Source organism: Podarcis pityusensis (genome assembly GCF_964106645.2).
Source record: "Podarcis pityusensis genome assembly, chromosome: 18".
In the NCBI taxonomy this organism is placed as follows: Eukaryota; Metazoa; Chordata; class Lepidosauria; order Squamata; family Lacertidae; genus Podarcis; species Podarcis pityusensis.
Window position 1 is genome coordinate 5,398,110 of NC_138043.1, and position 18,441 is coordinate 5,416,550.

At 47.0% G+C, this 18,441-nt stretch overlaps 1 protein-coding gene across 1 annotated transcript in view; it reads left to right on the forward strand.

Moving 5' to 3' along the window:
• Nucleotides 1-18,441, forward strand: part of FBN3 (fibrillin 3) — a 173,883-nt gene that overhangs the window by 14,188 nt on the left and 141,254 nt on the right. Inside the window, 3 exon segments of the mRNA XM_080989333.1 lie at nt 5,355-5,623; nt 13,928-14,010; nt 16,551-16,649. Of these exon segments, the coding sequence (XP_080845459.1) occupies nt 5,448-5,623; nt 13,928-14,010; nt 16,551-16,649 (358 nt within the window). The 5' untranslated portion in view covers nt 5,355-5,447.

Below are 18,441 nucleotides of genomic sequence, written 5' to 3' on the forward strand. Positions count from 1 at the left end.
TTTAAGGGACGCGGGTGGCGCTGTGGGTTAAACCACAGAGCCTAGGACTTGCCGATCAGAAGGTCGGCGGCTCGAATCCCCGCAATGACGGGGTGAGCTCCCGTTGCTCGGTCCCTACTCCTGCCAACCTAGCAGTTCAAAAGCACGTCAAAGTGCAAGTAGATAAATAGGTACCGCTCCGGCGGGAAGGTAAATTCGTTTCCGTGCGCTGCTCTGGTTCGCCAGAAGCGGCTTAGTCCTGCTGGCCACATGACCCAGAAGCTGTACGCCGGCTCCCTCGGCCAATAAAGCGAGATGAGCGCCACAACCCCAGAGTCGGCCACGACTGGACCTAATGGTCAGGGGTCCCTTTACCTTTCCCTTTAAGGCCATTTTAAACAGCCATGGCTTCCCCCCAAAGAATTCTGGGATCTGTAGTCTGTTAAGGGTGCTGGGAGGAGACTCCTGTTCCCCTCAGAGCTAGAATTCCCAGAGTTCCATGGGAAGAGGGATTGACTGTTAAGCCACACTGGGAATTGTAGTTTTTGACACCCCCTAACAAACCACAGTTCCCAGGGAAAGCCATAGCTGCTCAAAGTGAAACAACAGTGCTTTAAGCATCTATTTGACTGTGAAATTTTCAACGTCGGTCAAGTTAACAGCTGAAACGAAAGACCCTAATGATGTTTGCTTCGTGGAAGAATGGAAGACTATTGAAGGAAATATTATAGCACAATTAATTTGCGAGCAGGATTCGAACTATGAGCAACGGAAGGAATAAGAGATTATTGTACAGTGGTAACTTGGTTCTCAAACTTAATCTGTTCCAGAAGTCCGTTCCAGAACCAAAGCGTTCCAAAACCAAGGCACGCTTTCCCATAGCAAGTCATGCAAAATGGATTAATCCGTTCCAGACTTTTAAAAACAATCCCTAAAACAGCAAGTTTAACTTGAATTTTACTATCTAATGAGACCACTGATCCATAAAATGAAAGCAATAATCAATGTACTGTACTATATAAGAAATAAGACAGTATTGTAGATGATAAAAATTAAAACTAATTTTTTTCCTTACCTGCACTGATGATAGTCATTGTTTGGATGGGGGGTCTTTTATCCATTTCCGCAGACACTCAATCAATCAATCAATCAATCAATCAATCCATCAGTAGCTGAACTGGGCTCCACACAGTCACAAAAACAAATGAACCGAAAAAGCCTCAAAAACAAAAACGCAAAATAAATAGCAAAAGCGCCAAACTTAATCCGTTCCGGAAGTCCTTTTGACTTCTGAAATGTTTGGAAACCAAGGCGCGGCTTCTGATTGGCGCAGGTGCCCTGGAAACAATAGCCGACAGCTGCCTCGAACGTCCGGCTTCTGAAAAATGTTCGAAAACTGGAACATTTACTTCTGGGTTTTCGGTGTTTGGGAACCAAGGCGTTTGAGAACCAATGTACCACTGTATTATTCTTATGCTGTAAGAGAGAGAAGGGAGGATTCAGCAAAGGGGGAGAAATAAAATTAACACCATGGGTAACAGGCTGGGAAGTCGGCGAAACAAAAGCAAAACGTTTTATGTATTGGAATGTATATGTGAAATTTTTGAAAATTTAATAAGACATAACTTGGGGGGCGGTGAACATGCTTAGTAGTAAGTATGACTGAAATCATGGACTGTTATGTACTGAGTATATTTCATGGACCATGATGGACTATACAGAATTAGATAAATTAACAGGAAGGATTCAAAACCTGCAGGACCAGAGATTCTTAGAGGACTGGAGTAAACATTTGAATTATTTGAAAAGCAATTGTAATAAACAGATTACGCTGGTAGGACTGCAAGAAGTTCTGTGGTTTTTTTTTATAAGATATTTATTAAGATTTTCTTAAAATATTACAGTAAAAATGAAAAAAATAACAAAAATACAAAATAAAAATAGTTAAAAACACACAAATTTTCCATTACTTATTTTCCTTTAGCTTGTTTCCCGGACCTCCTCATACCTCCCTTTTTTGTATCCCACTTCCATCTGTTGGTTCAGCAAATCCTTACCCTCTCTATTTATCCTAATCTTTGATCTTAAAAATAATAACGTTAAATTTTTACCTATTAATAACCCTTTTTTCATATTCCTTAAAGCATTACAGCTGGAAACCACTTAATTTCTATCCAACATCATTCTAACATTCATTAATTTTACAATATTTCTGTAGATAGTCTTTAAATTTCTTCCAATCTTCTTCCACCGACTCTTCTCCCTGGTCTCGGATTCTGCCAGTCATTTCTGCCAATTCCATATAGTCCATCACCTTCATCTGCCATTCTTCCAAGGTGGGTAAATCTTGTGTCTTCCAATACTTTGCAATAAGTATTCTTGCTGCTGTTGTAGCATACATAAAAAAAGTTCTATCCTTCTTTAGCACCAATTGGCCGACGATGCCCAGGAGAAAGGCCTCTGGTTTCTTCAAGAAGGTATATTTAAATACCTTTTTCAGTTCATTATATATCATTTCCCAGAAAGCCTTAATCTTTGGGCACGTCCACCAAAGGTGAAAGAATGTACCTTCAGTTTCTTTACATTTCCAGCATTTATTATCAGGCAAATGATAGATTTTTGCAAGCTTGACTGGGGTCATTTTCATAATATTCTCTCTTAGGGCATTACATGCCGTAAACTTCATACCTGTGGTCCATAACTGTTCCCAGTCAGCAAACATAATATTATGTCCAACATCTTGTGCCCATTTAATCATAGCAGATTTCACCGTTTCATCCTGAGTATTCCATTTCAACAGCAAGTTATACATCTTTGACAAAATCTTAGTTTTGGGTTCTAACAGTTCTGTTTCTAATTTTGATTTTTCCACCTGGAAGCCAATTTTCTTGTCCAAATTATATGCCTCCATTATCTGATAATAATGAAGCCAATCTCGCACTTTATTTTTTAGTTTCTCAAAACTCTGCAGTTTCAGTCTATCTCCATCTTGTTCCAAAATTTCCCAATATTTCGGCCAATTGGCCTCCATATTGAGCCTTTTCAGAGCTTTCGCTTCCATCGGTGACAGCCACCTTGGGGTTTTATTTTCCAATAAATCCTTGTATCTTATCCAAACATTAAACAATGCTTTCCTGACAATATGGTTTTTAAATGCTTTATGCGCTTTAACCTTGTCATACCACAGATATGCATGCCATCCAAATACATTGTTAAAACCTTCTAAGTCCAAGATGTCTGTGTTTTCAAGAAGCAGCCATTCTTTCAACCAGCAAAAAGCTGCTGATTCATAGTAAAGTTTAAAGTCTGGCAGGGCAAATCCACCCCTTTCCTTTGCATCAGTTAATATCTTAAATTTTATTCTGGGCTTCTTGCCCTGCCAGACAAATCTAGAAATATCTCTCTGCCACTTCTTGAAACAATCCATCTTGTCCACAATTTGCAATGTTTGAAACAAAAACAGCATTCTAGGCAATACATTCATTTTTATCACAGCAATACGACCCAACAGTGAAAGCTTCAAATTTGACCAAATTTCAAAATCTTTTTTCACTTCCGTCCAACATTTTTCATAATTATCTTTAAATAAGTTCCCATTTTTGGCTGTCATATTAATCCCCAGGTATTTCACTTTCTTAACCACAGTAAAACCTGTCTCATTCTGAAACCTCTCTCTTTCAATCGGTGTTAAATTTTTCTCTAAACCTTAGTTTTTAACTTGTTCAGTTTAAATCCTGCCACTTGACCAAATTCTTGAATTAGTTCTAAAACCCTTTTAGTACTAGATTCTGGCTCCTGTAACGTCAATACTAAGTCATCTGCGAATGCTCTCAGTTTGTACTGTTTGGCTCCGACCTGTATACCTTTTACCAACCGGTCCCTTCTAATCATATTCAGCAGAACCTCCAGGACCGATATAAAAAGCAGTGGGGAGATTGGGCACCCCTGTCGTGTCCCTTTTTCTATCTTAATTTCTTCCGTCACCACATTATTTACAATTAATTTAGCCTTTTGTTCAGAGTATATTGCACCTATACCATTTTCAAAACCTTGGCCTACCCCCATCCCCTGTAGGTTCTTCTTCATAAAACTCCAAGAGATATTGTCGAAGGCTTTCTCCGCGTCCACAAATATCAGAACTGCTTTAGTATTTATATTCACTTCTAATTTTTCCAAAATATCAATTATATTCCTCAAATTATCAGACAAGTGTCTTCCCGGGAGAAAGCCCACTTGCTCTTTATGAATCTCTTCCATCAATACTTTTTTCAATCTCTTGGCCAAAATGTCTGCAAAAATTTTGTAATCCACATTAAGTAACGATATAGGGCGAGGACTGCAAGAAGTTCTGTAAGGAGGACTTTGTGAGATATTGCAAGGAAGACTTTGAAAAGAATTACTAGTTAAGGACAATTGAAAGTAATAGAGAAATTAAGAAATGCAGAACAAGCGATAAAGAACGGAAAATCTTCAGAGGTTGTTGACGGATGTCTAAAATATTGAATAAGATAAGAAGTTATGTTAAATGATTGTTGGAATTAATCTGTTAAAAAAATAATAAATATATATAAAGGTAAAGGGACCCCTGACCATTAGGTCCAGTTGTGAACGACTCTAAGGTTGCGGCGCTCATCTCGCTTTATTGGCCGAGGGAGCCGGTGTACAGCTTCCGGGTCATGTGGCCAGCAGGACTAAGCTGCTTCTGGAGAACCAGAGCAGCGCACGGAAACGCCGTTTACCTTCCTGCCGGAGTGGTACCTATTTATCTACTTGCACTTTGATGTGCTTTCGAACTGCTAGGTGGGCAGGAGCAGGGACTGAGCAACGGGAGCTCAGCCCATCGTTGCGGGGATTCGGACCACTGACCTTCTGATCGGCAAGTCCTAGGCTCTGTGGTTTAACCCACAGCGCCACCCGCATCCCACTAAATATATATATACTACTGCTTTAGGTCCAGTAATTTGAGTGGGTCTCCTCGGAACAGAACTCAATTTTTGGAACCATCAAGCCAAATGTGGTTATGATTTTGTAAGAGCTGTCCAACTGCAAAGAGACCACACATACAGTGTTACCTCGGGTTAAGTACTTAATTCGTTCCAGAGGTCTGTTCTCAACCTGAAACTGTTCTTAACCTGAAGCACCACTTTAGCTAATGGGGCCTCCTGCTGCTGCCACGCCGCCGGAGCACGATTTCTGTTCTCATCCTGAAGCAAAGTTCTTAACCTGAGGTACTATTTCTGGGTTAGTGGAGTCTGTAACCTGAAGTGTATGTGACCTGAAGTGTATGTAACCCGAGGTACCACTGTATAAAGAAATCATGGACCATGAAGCCCTCGAGAAGTTTGGGACCTTATCTGATTTCTTTCCCCTTCCAGCTCAGAAAAGGAAGCTCCGATTTTCTGCTGTTTAGCTGCAGAGACCCTCCCGCTGGACCCAAGGTGTTGGTGGCCTGATTCCTTGCACCCATTATGGGACCCCTGTGGGTGACCCGCTTCCTCCTGGGGTGCACGTCCCTCGCCTTCTACCAAGAGTTCGCCAGCGGACAGCATGACGGAGACCTCCAGCCCGACAGATTTGCAAGCAGCTACGAGAGCAAGCAGCCCCCCAGCCGAGTGAGGCGAAGAGGCCACGACACTTTGAGAGGGTAAGCCATGGGTAGGCAAGCTAAGGCCCGGGGGCCGGATCCGACCCCATCGCCTTCTAAATCCGGCCCATGGACGGCCTGGGAACCAGCATGTTTTTCCATGAGTAGAATGTGTCCTTTGATTTTAAATGCATCTCTGGGTTATTTGTGGGGCGTGCCTGGTGTTTTCACATGAGTAGAACGTACCGTATTTTTCGCTCTATAGGACGCACTTCCCCCCCTCCATAAATTAAGGGGAAATGTGTGTGCGTCCTATGGAGCGAATGCAGGCTCCTTGGCTTCAGCGATAGCAACGCGAAGCCTCCGAAGCGCAGAGGGAGCGCTTCCTCCGCGCTCCGGAGGCTTCACGTTGCTTTCGCTGAAGCCTGGAGAGTGAGAGGCGTCAGTGCGCACCGACCCCTCTCGCTCTCCAGGCTTCAGGGATAGCCGCCTGAAGCCTTTGGAGAGCAGCGGGAGAGCAAGACTCTCCTGGCTTCAGCGAAAGGAACCTGAAGCCTCCGGAGCGCAGCGGGAACTGGCGCTGCGCTGCGAAGGCTTCAGGGATAGCCGCTGTGCTCCGAAGGCTTCGGGTTCCTTTTGCTGAAGCCGGGAGACCAAGACTCTCCTGGCTTCAGCAGAAAGGGAGAGCTGCGCAGCGTCCTTTCAGCCAAGCGGGAGGAGAAATGGAAGGGGCTCCGTTTCTCCTGCCGCTTCGCTGAAGGGGCGCTGAGCAGAGAGGGGGGAATTTTTTTTCTTGTTCTCCCCCTCTAAAACAAGGTGCGTCCTATAGAGTGAAAAATACGGTATGCTTAGATTTAAAATGCATCTCTGGGTTATTTGTGGGGCATAGGAATTCGTTCATTATTATTATTTTTCAAAATACAGTGGATGCTCAGGTTGCGAACATGATGCACGTTTGCAACCCGCAGTGTCCACAAACCATGTCTGCGCATGCGCGGGTTGCGATTCAGCGCTTCTGTGCATGTGCGAAGTGCGATTTAGTGCTTCTGCACACGCGCGAGCGCCGAGACCCAGAAGTAACCTGTTCCAGTACTTCTGGGTTTTGGCGTTCCGCAACCCAAAAAAACGCAACCTGAAGCAGCTGTAACCCGAGGTATGACTGTATAGTCTGGCCCCTGCACAAGGTCTGAGGGACAGTGGACCGGCCCCCTGCTGAAAAAGTTTGCTGACCCTTGTTTAAAGCGGACAAATGCACTTTTTCACGCCACTCGCGACCGGGATATAGGAGGGCAGCTTCAAATTTCAGTGGGGAACAGAAATCATTACGTCACGGCCTTCAAAGAAACAAGTAGGTTTTGTAGATCGCGCATGGCGCTGTGGACAGGAGCGTCAACCTGGTTCCGCCACGACTGATGGCTGTGGCACCCAAATTTGTGGGCGCTCGGTGTGTTTCCCAGTCTGCCATCCGAATATTATATTCCAAATCTCTTGCCCAGTGCATCATGACTGAATATGTTTTATGGATGGATGGCAGCTAACAGATTGAGGTTGAATCCTGACAAGACAGAAGTACTGTTTTTGGGGGACAGAAGGTGGGTGGGTGTGGAGGATTCCCTGGTCCTGAATGGGGTAACTGTGCCCCTGAAGGACCAGGTGCGCAGCCTGGAAGTCATTTTGGACTCACAGCAGTCCATGGAGGCACAGGTCAATTCTGTGTCCAGGGCGGCTGTCTACCATCTCCATCTGGTACACAGGATGAGACCCTACCTGCCTGCGGACTGCCTCGCCAGAGTGGTGCATGCTCTGGTTATCTCCTGCTTGGACTAGTACAATGCGCTTTATGTGGGGCTACCGTTGAAGGTGACCCGGAAACTACAACTAATCCAGAACGCAGCAGCTAGACTGGGGACTTGGAGCGGCCGCCAAGACCACATAACACCAGTCTTGAAAGACCTCCATTGGCTCCCAGTAAATTTCCGAGCACAATTCAAAGTTGGTGCTGACCTTTAAAGCCCTAAATGGCCTCGGTCCAGTAGACCTGAAGGAGCATCTCCACCCCCATCATTCTACCTGGACACTGAGGTCCAGATCCGAGGGCCTTGTGGCAGTTCCCTCCCTGCGAGAAGCCAAGTTACAGGGAACCAGGCAGAGGGCCTTCTCGGTAGTGGCGCCCTCCCTGTGGAATGCCCTCCCACCAGATGTCAAAGAGAACAACAACTACCAGACTTTTAGAAGACATCTGAAGGCAGCCCTGTTTAGGGAAGCTTTTAATGTTTGATGCATTACTGTATTTTAATATTTTGTTGGAAGCCGCCCAGAGTGGCTGGGGAAACCCAGCCAGATGGGTGGGGTATAAATTTATTATTATTATTATTATTATTATTATTATTATTATTATTATTATTTTAAGCATTCGTGGAATCATAAAATTGCCCCTTGGCCGAGAAAGCTGGGCAGAGTGTGTTAAAAGCATTAAAGGAAAACTAGCTGTTAGATAGAGGCATCGGAATCCATTAATAAACTTGACAGACAGGGTCGTGGGTAGCTCATCCTTTGCAACAAAGGTGGCTGTTTTTCCTTCCATTTGGTGCTGCAGCTGGCGAGGCGTCGTGTGATCTGCTCTCTTCTTCCCCCAAATGCGCTTAAATTGGTTCGCTGACCATTTCCTGCCTGGGTGTCTTGTTCCCCCTGCATTCTGTCGCATTCACAGATTGCTCCCTGCAAAACACAGTGGGACCTCGGTTCTCAAACTTAATCCGTTCCGGAAGTCCGTTCCATAACCAAATCGTTCCAAAGCCAAGGTGCGCTTTCCGATAGAAAGCAATGCGAAACGGATTAATCTGTTCCAGATTTTTAAAAACAAGCCCCAAAACAACAGTTTAACATGAATTTTACTATCTGACAAGACCATTGATCCATAAAAGGAAAGCAATAATCAATGTAAGGTAAAGATAAAGGGACCCCTGACCATTAGGTCCAGTCGTGGCCGACTCTGGGGTTGCGGCGCTCATCTCGCTTTACTGGCCGAGGGAGCCGGAGTACAGCTTCCGGGTATGTGGCCAGCAGGACTAAGCCGCTTCTGGCGAACCAGAGCAGCACACGGAAACGCCGTTTACCTTCCCGCCAGAGCGGTACCTATTTATCTACTTGCACTTTTGACGTGCTTTCGAACTGCTAGGTTGGCAGGAAATAATCAATGTACTGTACTATAAAATAAATAAGACCGTATCATAGATGATAAAAATTTTAAAAAAAAAATTCTTACCTGCACTGATGAGAGTCACTGTTTGGATGGGGGGCATTTATCCGTTTCCGCAGTCACATGATCGATCGATCGATCGATCGATCAGTCAATCAATCAATCAATCATTCAGTAGCTGAACTGGGTTCCACACGGTCACAAAAACAAATGAACCGAAGAAGCCTCAAAAACAGAGAATGCAAAATAAATAGCAAAAACAAAAGCGCCAAACTTAATCCATTCCATTTGACTTCCAAAATGTTTGGAAACCGAGGCACAGCTTCTGATTGGTGCAAGCGCCCCAGAAACAATAGCCGACAGCCACATAGAATGTTCGGCTTCTGAAAAACGTTCAAAAACCGGAACACTTTCTTCTGGGTTTTCGGCGTTTGAGAACCAAGGCGTTTGAGAACCAAGGTACCACTGTATCTCAGAACAATTTAGCTGTTGAAAACATCAGTCTGCCCGTCACATGTTGTCAGCGGAGAAACTATTGGCCATCACCAAATTGCAGAAATACATAGAATCATAGAATTATAGAGTTGGAAGAGACCACAAGGGCCATCGAGTCCAACCCCCTGCCAAGCAGGAAACACCATCAGAGCACTCCTGACATATGGTTGTCAAGCCTCTGCTTAAAGACCTCCAAAGAAGGAGACTCCACCACACTCCTTGGCAGCAAATTCCACTGTCAAACAGCTCTTACTGTCAGGAAGTTCTTCCTAATGTTTAGGTGGAATCTTCTTTCTTGTAGTTTGGATCCATTGCTCCGTGTCCGCTTCTCTGGAGCAGCAAAAAACAACCTTTCTCCCTCCTCTATGTGACATCCCTTTATATATTTGAACATGGCTATCATATCACCCCTTAACCTCCTCTTCTCCAGGCTAAACATGCCCAGCTCCCTTAGCCGTTCCTCATAAGGCATCGTTTCCAGGCCTTTGACCATTTTGGTTGCCCTCCTCTGGACACGTTCCAGTTTGTCAGTGTCCTTCTTGAACTGTGGTGCCCAGAACTGGACACAGTACTCCAGGTGAGGTCTGACCAGAGCAGAATACAGTGGCACTATTACTTCCCTTGATCTAGATGCTATACTCCTATTGATGCAGCCCAGAATTGCATTGGCTTTTTTAGCTGCCGCGTCACACTGTTGCCTCATGTCAAGTTTGTGGTCAACCAAGACTCCTAGATCCTTTTCACATGTACTGCTCTCAAGCCAGGTGTCACCCATCTTGTATTTGTGCCTCTCATTTTTTTTGCCCAAGTGCAATACTTTACATTTCTCCCTGTTAAAATTCATCTTGTTTGTTTTTGCCCAGTTCTCTTATCTGTCAACAAAGAGGTGAGTTTTTGCATCCGTGGTCTCCAGCACACCAGAACCATAGGTGTTGCACCACGAAAGTTTGTGTGATCTATTGGGCAGCTAATGCAAACAGGAAAACCTGACTGAATTCAGAACCAGTGAAATGTCGTGTTTAGGGGAAAATGTTGGCATGGGATGGCTCAGTTGTTTCATGGACGAAATTCTTAATCTCAGGGTCATAGGTCAAAGATTCCTGCATTGATTCTCAGGGCCCCTTCCAACTCTATGATTCCATGACTAAGGCAATGGGAGACGAGTTCAAATTCCTGCTCAGCCATGAAGCTCGCTGGTAACTCTGAGGGCTAGTCACTGCCTCTCAGGGTTATTGTGGGAATTGAATGAGGAAACAGCTAGAATACAAATACAATAAATACTCCTAGTAATATTCTTTAATTTCTGTGGGCCTGCTCTGAGAAGGACTAACGTTGGATGCAAAGCCATTGCTTTGACGTTTATCAAATGAATACGAGTTATGTGATTTATGTAAAAGTGTAGAATTGTAGAGTTGGAAGGGACACCAGCAGTCATCTAGTCCAACCCGCTGCAATGACGTAATCTCAGCTAAAACATCCATGACAGATGGCTTGTAAACCTCTGCTTAAAAACCTACAAGGAGGGAGAATTCATCAAAACACAGGTCGCAGCAGTAGCAGAAATAAATAGTCTTTTTTGACACTCGTGATTTGCTAGCCCCCAAAATGGAAAACCAAAGAGGTCGCAACCAAAGAACTTGAACTAATGGAATACGTGCAGCTTGCAGATTTAATATATGGAACAAGAGAACGAGAAGGACGTATGTTTAAAAACAGACTGGAAAATGTTTACTGATTATATGGGTGAAAATGGTGCACATTTCAAAACGCTGGTAGGATTAAGATAAATTCAACAGTGCAGATAAGTTTTGATGGATGTAACAATGGAACATGGAATGGTTTAGTTTGTTTAAAATATGCAGGGATGGATGGTATGCAAAAGGAAGTACGGAAAGAGAAGAAGGGAAGTCATTGATTTAAGGTTGTTTAAATGAAATATATGGGATGCGGGTGGTGCTGTGGGTTAAACCACAGAGCCTAGGACTTGCCGATCAGAAGGTCGGCGGTTTGAATCCCCGCAATGGCGGGGTGAGCTCCCATTGTTCGGTCCCAGCTCCTGCCAACCTAGCAGTTCGAAAGCACGTCAAAGTGCAAGTAGATAAATAGGTACCACTCCGGCGGGAAGGTAAACGGCGTTTCTGTGTGCTGCTCTGGTTCACTAGAAGTGGCTTAGTCCTGCTGGCCACATGACCCGGAAGCTGTACGCCGGCTCCCTCGGCCAATAAAGCGAGATGAGCGCCGCAACCCTAGAGTCGGTCACGACTGGAGCTAATGGTCAGGAGTCCCTTTGCCCTTTACCTTTTAAAAGTAAAGGACCCCCTGGACGGTTAAGTCCAGTCCATGGCAACTATGGGGTTGCGGCGCTCATCTCGCTTTCAGGCCGAGGGAGCCGGCGTTTGTCCACAGACAGCTTTCTGGGTCATGTGGCCAGCAGGACTAAACTGTTTCAGGCTCAACGGGACACCCTGATGGAAACCAGAGCGCATGGAAACGCTGTTTACCTTCCTGTGGCAGTGGTACCTATTTATCTACTTGCACCAGCGTGCTTTCGAACTGCTAGGTGGGCAGGAGCAGGGACCAAGCAGCGGGAGCTCACCCCGTCGCGGGGATTCGAACCGCCGACCTTCCAATCGGCAAGCCCAAGAGGCTCAGTGGTTTAGATCGCAGCGCCACCCGCATCCTTTACTATAAGCATGTTCTGTCATTCTTGGATGTGCGTGTTTGTGAGCGAGAACCCCCCTCTTCCTAACCCCCACCTCCAGCCCATAATGTAAACATATAGCAGATGTATTGATACAAGAACTCCAAGCAAAGGTATGTCTGAGGCTGAGGTCCAGCCCACACACATCTTGGGACGAAGCCTCGCTGGAACTGGCGCTGCTCGCTTCCCGGCGAGCATTTTCAGGGTCGTGTTGCTGTGCAACCACTCGTTCCCAGGCCTTTTCTTGGCTCGGAGGTTAATCCCCGTGGAGTTCGAGGCAGTTTACTCCCAGGTAAATGCAGGGAGCCTTGCTGTCAGGGGAGTCTGCAAAGCATTGCGAGCTAAGTCGGCCGATCACAGCTAGGGGTGCAGGAGGAATTTGATTCCAATTGCATTCGAAGGCCTGGTTTACTCTTCCCAAAACATTGTTGTTTACTCGTTTAGTCGTGTCCGACTCTTGGTGATCCCCTGGACCAGAGCACACCAGGCAATTCTGTCTTCCACTGCCTCCCGCAGTTTGGTCAAACTCATGCTGGTAGCTTCGAGAACACTGTCCCACCATCTCGTCCTCTGTCATCCCCTTCTCCTTGTGCCCTCCATCTTTCCCAGCATCAGGGTCTTTTCCAGGGTGTCTTCTCTTCTCATGAGGTGGCCAAAGTCTTGGAGCCTCAGCTTCAGGATCTGTCCTTCCAGTGAGCACTCGGGGCTGATTTCCCTAGGAATGGAGAGGTTTGATCTTCTTGCAGTACATGGGACTCTCAAGAGTCTCCTCCAGCACCATAATTCAAAAGCATCAATTCTTCGGCGATCAGCCTTCTTTATGGTCCAACTTTCAGCTGTCAACTTTTCCTTTTTCTTGCGAGGAATCCTATTCGGAATAAGGGAATTTCCCTTCAAAAAAAGGAAGCGTTGACAGCTATGTCCCAAAACAATACGGGAACTGAAGCGCAGGAACGATGGAAGGAGATGGGTATGTTTAGCCTGGAAAAGAGGAGATATGAGAGCCATCTTCAAATATCTAAAGGGCTCTCACATGGAGGATGGAGCAAGCTGGTTTTCTCCTGCTCTGGAAGGGCAGGACTCGAACCCATGGCTTCAAGTGACAAGAAACCCAACATCAGGAAGAACTTTTGGACAGTGAGAGCCGTTCGACAGTGGAACAGTCTCCCTTGGGATGTGGCGGACTGCCTTGGCGGTTGCAAAGCAGAGGTTAGATGGCCATTTGTCTTGGGTGCTTGAGTTGAGCTTTCCTGCATTGCAGGGGGTTGGACTAGATGACCCCTGGGTTCCCTTCCGACTCTACAATTCTACGGTTTTATGTCTTCCCGAAATTCACACTTATTCCTTATCATCTTTTTACTTTTCAAAAATAAATAAATTAACACATACGTTTCAATACATAGTAAAACCATTATTTTTGTTGACTTCCCACCCCCTTTTCCATTCTGTTTTTATTTCTCTCCCTCTGCTGAACCCTGTCTTCTCTCTCTGGTGTCTCAACAACGCTGCTATAATCTTTAAGTTCTTCTGTTGCTCATAGAACGGAAGGGACCCCACGGTCATCCAGTCCAACCCGCTGCAATGCAGGAATCACAGTTGACCAATCCCTGGCAATGGGTTCAATGGCATGCAACAGGTCCTAGGGTCTCCAGGTCAGAGTCGGAAATCGCCTTTGCCTGAAACCCCAGGAAACTGCTGCCAGTCAGATCAGTCTTGGCTGCAAGTTTGGGAAATCCCACACTCTGCCTTGAGACTCCAAAGAGCTCTTGCCGATCAGTGTAAGTGATGCTAAGGTGGACGATGGTCTCACTCAGCGTCAGGAAGTCTCAGGTGTTTTGCAGTTGCTCCGAACAACCCCAGAGACAGGTAGCATCCAGGCAAACGCCGCCATCTGCCCCACCTACAGGTTTACTGGCCGCTGCAAGCAGGGAGCAAACGTTCAGCTTGTGACTCTCTCATTGACTTTCAGGCCCAACGTCTGCGGATCCCGGTTCCACTCGTACTGCTGCCCAGGATGGAAGACCCTCCCTGGTGGGAACCAGTGCATTGTCCGTGAGTATGAGCCAGGGTTATGTCTCCCAGTGCATTGTCCATGAGTATGAGCCAGGGTTATGTCTCCCCGGTGGGAACCAGTGCATTGTCCATGAGTATGAGCCAGGGTTATGTCTCCCAGTGCATTGTCCATGAGTATGAGCCAGGGTTATGTCTCCCAGTGCATTGTCCGTGAGTATGAGCCAGGGTTATGTCTCCCCGGTGGGAACCAGTGCATTGTCCATGAGTATGAGCCAGGGTTATGTCTCCCAGTGCGTTGTCCGTGAGTATGAGCCAGGGTTATGTCTCCCCGGTGGGAACCAGTGCATTGTCCGTGAGTATGAGCCAGGGTTATGTCTCCCCGGTGGGAACCAGTGCATTGTCCATGAGTATGAGCCAGGGTTATGTCTCCCAGTGCATTGTCTGTGAGTATGAGCCAGGGTTATGTCTCCCTGGTGGGATCCAGTGCATTGTCCATAAGTATGAGCCAGGGTTATGTCTCCCAGTGCATTGTCCGTGAGTATGAGCCAGGGTTATGTCCCCCTGGCAGGAACCAGTGCAATGTCTGTTAGTATGAGCCAGGTTTATGTCTCTCTGATGGGAACCAGTGCAATGTCTGTTAGTATGAGCCAGGGTTATGTCTCCCCAGGAGGAACTAGTACATTGTCTGTGAGTATGAGCCAGGGTTATGTCTCCCCTGTGGGAACCAGTGCATTAATTAATTAACCAGTGCAGAAGCAATTTCCGGCATCTGGGCATGTGCAGAAGCAATTTCCGGAGCCGTGGAAGAGAGTCCCCGCCTGCGCCGCGCTGCGCCGGTTTAGCGCAGTGCGTGGGGACTTGCCAAGCAGGCGGCTCGGTTCGGGGGCAGCTTGTGGGCCGGTTAAATGGCCTCTGTGGGCTGCTTCCGGCCCATGGGCCACAGGTTGGGGACCGCTGCTGTATAGGCTCAGCCCTTACCTCTTTGGCTTTCGCGATGATTCAATCTAGCTGGGGATCTGAGCTGGTTTACGGTTTCTTTCTTATAATTTAATGGCTTATATACCTCTGCTTTTAAAAACGTTCCATATTAAGTTGGTTTTGTGCAAGCAGCGTTAACTCTGGGGCATGAAATGTTCTTAAAATTGCCGTTTCCACGGCTTCGCTTTATTGGGGTGAGACATTTCGGTTTGATGTTCTACCTACAAGTGTGAGCTGTCCTTGGGATCAAAAAAAGCACTCAAACAAATGGAAAGCTCCAACTTGATTTGTCCCCGCCCCCCATGAAGATCCTCAAATTACACAACCAGAAAAGTTGGTTTTGCAAGAGCTCTTTTGTTTCAGCTGCTTGAAAGCTCCTTCCAGGGCTAAATTACAAAGAAGTTTTACAATTGGTTTGCAAGCCTGGTATAGCTCCCACTTAACACAGCGTTATGGCCTTTTAACCGGTCGCGGTTCCACCCAGTGAGTTCTGGGAATTGTAGTTTCCTAGGAGTGCTGGGGGGACGCGGGGGGCGCTGTGGGTTAAACCACAGAGCCTAGGACTTGCCGATCAGAAGGTCAGCAGTTCGAATCCCCGCAATGACGGGGTGAGCTCCCATTGCTCGGTCCCTGCTCCTGCCAACCTAGCAGTTCAAAAGCACGTCAAAGTGCAAGTAGATAAATAGGTACCGCTCCGGCGGGAAGGTAAACGGCGTTTCCGTGCGCTGCTCTGGTTCGCCAGAAGCGGTTTAGTCGTGCTGGCCACATGACCCAGAAGCTGTACGCCGGCTCCCTTGGCCAATAAAGCGAGATGAGCGCCGCAACCCCAGAGTCGGCCACGGCTGGACCTAACGGTCAGGGGTCCCTTTATCTTTATATATAGGGTGCCTACATTCTGCATGGACTGGTTGCACGGCAACATGTGCAAATGGCTTGAGATACCTATTAGCTCCATAAATTACCATGTAGCATATATTCAACAGTGGCAATTTGTTGCTGGCAAAGGACAGCTGGACATATAAGGGGCCCCATTACCTTCAGTGGCTTAAAGGTAAAGCGACCCTTGACCATTAGGTCCAGTCGTGGCTGACTCTGGGGTTGCAGCGCTCATCTTGCTTTATTGGCTGAGGGAGCCAGCATACAGCTTCCGGGTCATGTGGCCAGCAGGACTAAGCCGCTTCTGGCAAACCAGAGCAGCGCACGGAAACGCTGTTTACCTTCCTGTTGGAGTGGTACCTATTTATCTACTTGCACTTTGACGCGCTTTCTAACTGCTAGGTTGGCAGGAGCAGGGACTGAGCAATGGAAGCTCACCCCGTGGCGGGGATTTGAACCGCCGGCCTTCTGATCAGCAAGCCCTAGGCTCTGTGGTTTAACCCACAGCGCCACCTGCGTCCCTTGCCTTCAGTGGCTCAGGGCCTCATCAAACTTAAATCCGGCCCTGGTGACCTTGTGAGCTCTCAGGCGAGCCCACCTTACAGGGTTGTTGTGGGGCCAGAATGGAGAGGAAGAAAGCCTCATCGGAGGAACGTTAGAGTAGGGATGAAAGGACAGGGCCTTTAAACTCCTTTTCTCTTTCTCTCCCCCCTTTTCCCCAACAGCCATTTGCCGGAACTCCTGCGGAGATGGGTTCTGTTCCCGACCCAATATGTGCACCTGTTCCAATGGGCAGCTGTCTCCAAACTGCGGCTCCGGAGGAGGTGAGGTGACAGGGGGACTTTGTGTGAGAATGCGCATGTGCGCGAGGTGGGCGGCTGGGTGCACAAAACCCCCAGCCTTTGCACGGTTGGGATGTAAGCTGCTGGACAAGAATAAGCGCTGTTGTCTGTTGCTCCACCCACTTTCGCCCCAGGGCCCGCCCACAGTCCTAGAAGCTCCACCCCTATCTGGACAGAGATAGCCTAACTCCTGTCGTCTATGCTCTGGTAACTTCAAGGTTAGATTACTGCAATGCGTTGTACACAGGGCTGCCTCTGAAGACGGTTCGGAAACTTCAGCCGGTGCAGAATTCAGCGGCTGGGTTGCTCACCGTAGCAAGATGGTTTGAGCATATTGCACTGATCCTGGTCCGAATGCACTGGCTACCAATAATAATAATAATAATAATAATAATAATAATAATAATTTATTACAGTGGTACCTTGGGTTACATACGCTTCAAGTTACATATGCTTCATGTTACAGACTCCGCTAACCCAGAAATAGTACCTCGGGTTAAGAACTTTGCTTCAGGATGAGAACAGAAATCGTGCTCCTGCGGCGCGGCAGCAGCGGGAGGCCCCATTAGCTAAAATGGTGTTTTAGGTTAAGAACAGACTTCCAGAATGAATTAAATACTTAACCCGAGGTAGCAATGTATTTATACCCCACCCATCTGGCTGGGTTTCCCCAGCCACTCTGGGTGACTTCCAACAAAATATTAAAATACAATAGTCTGTTAAACATTAAAAGCTTCCCTAAACAGGGCTGCCTTCAGATGTCTTCTAAAAGTATGGTAGTTGTTTTTCTCTTTGACATCTGGTGGGAGGGCGTTCCACAGGGCGGGGGCCACCACCGAGAAGGCCCTCTGTCTGGTTCCCTGTAACTTGGCTTCTTGCAGGGAGGGAACCGCCAGAAGGCCCTCGGAGCTGAACCTCAGTGTCCCGTCAGAATGATGCGGGTGGAGACGCTCCTTCAGGTATACAGTGGTGCCCCGCAAGACGAATGCCTCGCAAGACGGAAAACCCGCTAGACGAAAGGGTTTTCCGTTTTTGAGTTGCTTCGCAGGACGAATTTCCCTATGGGCTTGCTTCGCAAGATGAAAATGTCTTGCGAGTCATGAGATTTTTTTTCGCTCCCCCCCCCTTTATCTAAGGCGCTAAGCCTTTAATAGCCTTTTAGCAGCTAATCCGCTAAGCCGATAAGCCTTTAATAGCCGCTAAACTGCTAATAGCGCTAATCCACTAAGCCTCTAATAGGGTTGCTTCGCAAGACGAAAAAACCGCTAGACGAAGACACTCGCGGAACGGATTCATTTCGTCTTGCGAGGCACCACTGTACTGAACTCAGGCCGTTTCGTTTCCGGGCCCAAGTGTTGGTTCTGAGCTATAAAGCCTTAAACGGCTCAGGACCGCAAAACTCTCTCTCTTTTTTGGTGCAATGTGCTTTTTACAGCGGCTCCCCCCCACCTTAATATGTTGTTGTTGTTTAGTCGTTTAGTCGTGTCCGACTCTTCGTGACCCCCTGGACCAGAGCACACCAGGCACTCCTGTCTTCCACTGCCTCCCGCAGTTTGGTCAAACTCATGCTGGCAGCTTTGAGAACACTGTCCAACCATCTCATCCTTTGTTGTCCCCTTCTCCTTCTGCCCTCCATCTTTCCCAACATCAGGGTCTTTTCCAGGGAGTCTTCTCTTCTCATGAGGTGGCCACAGTCTTGGAGCCTCAGCTTCCGGATCTGTCCTTCCAGTGAGCACTCAAGGCTGATTTCCTTCAGAATGGAGAGGTTTGATCT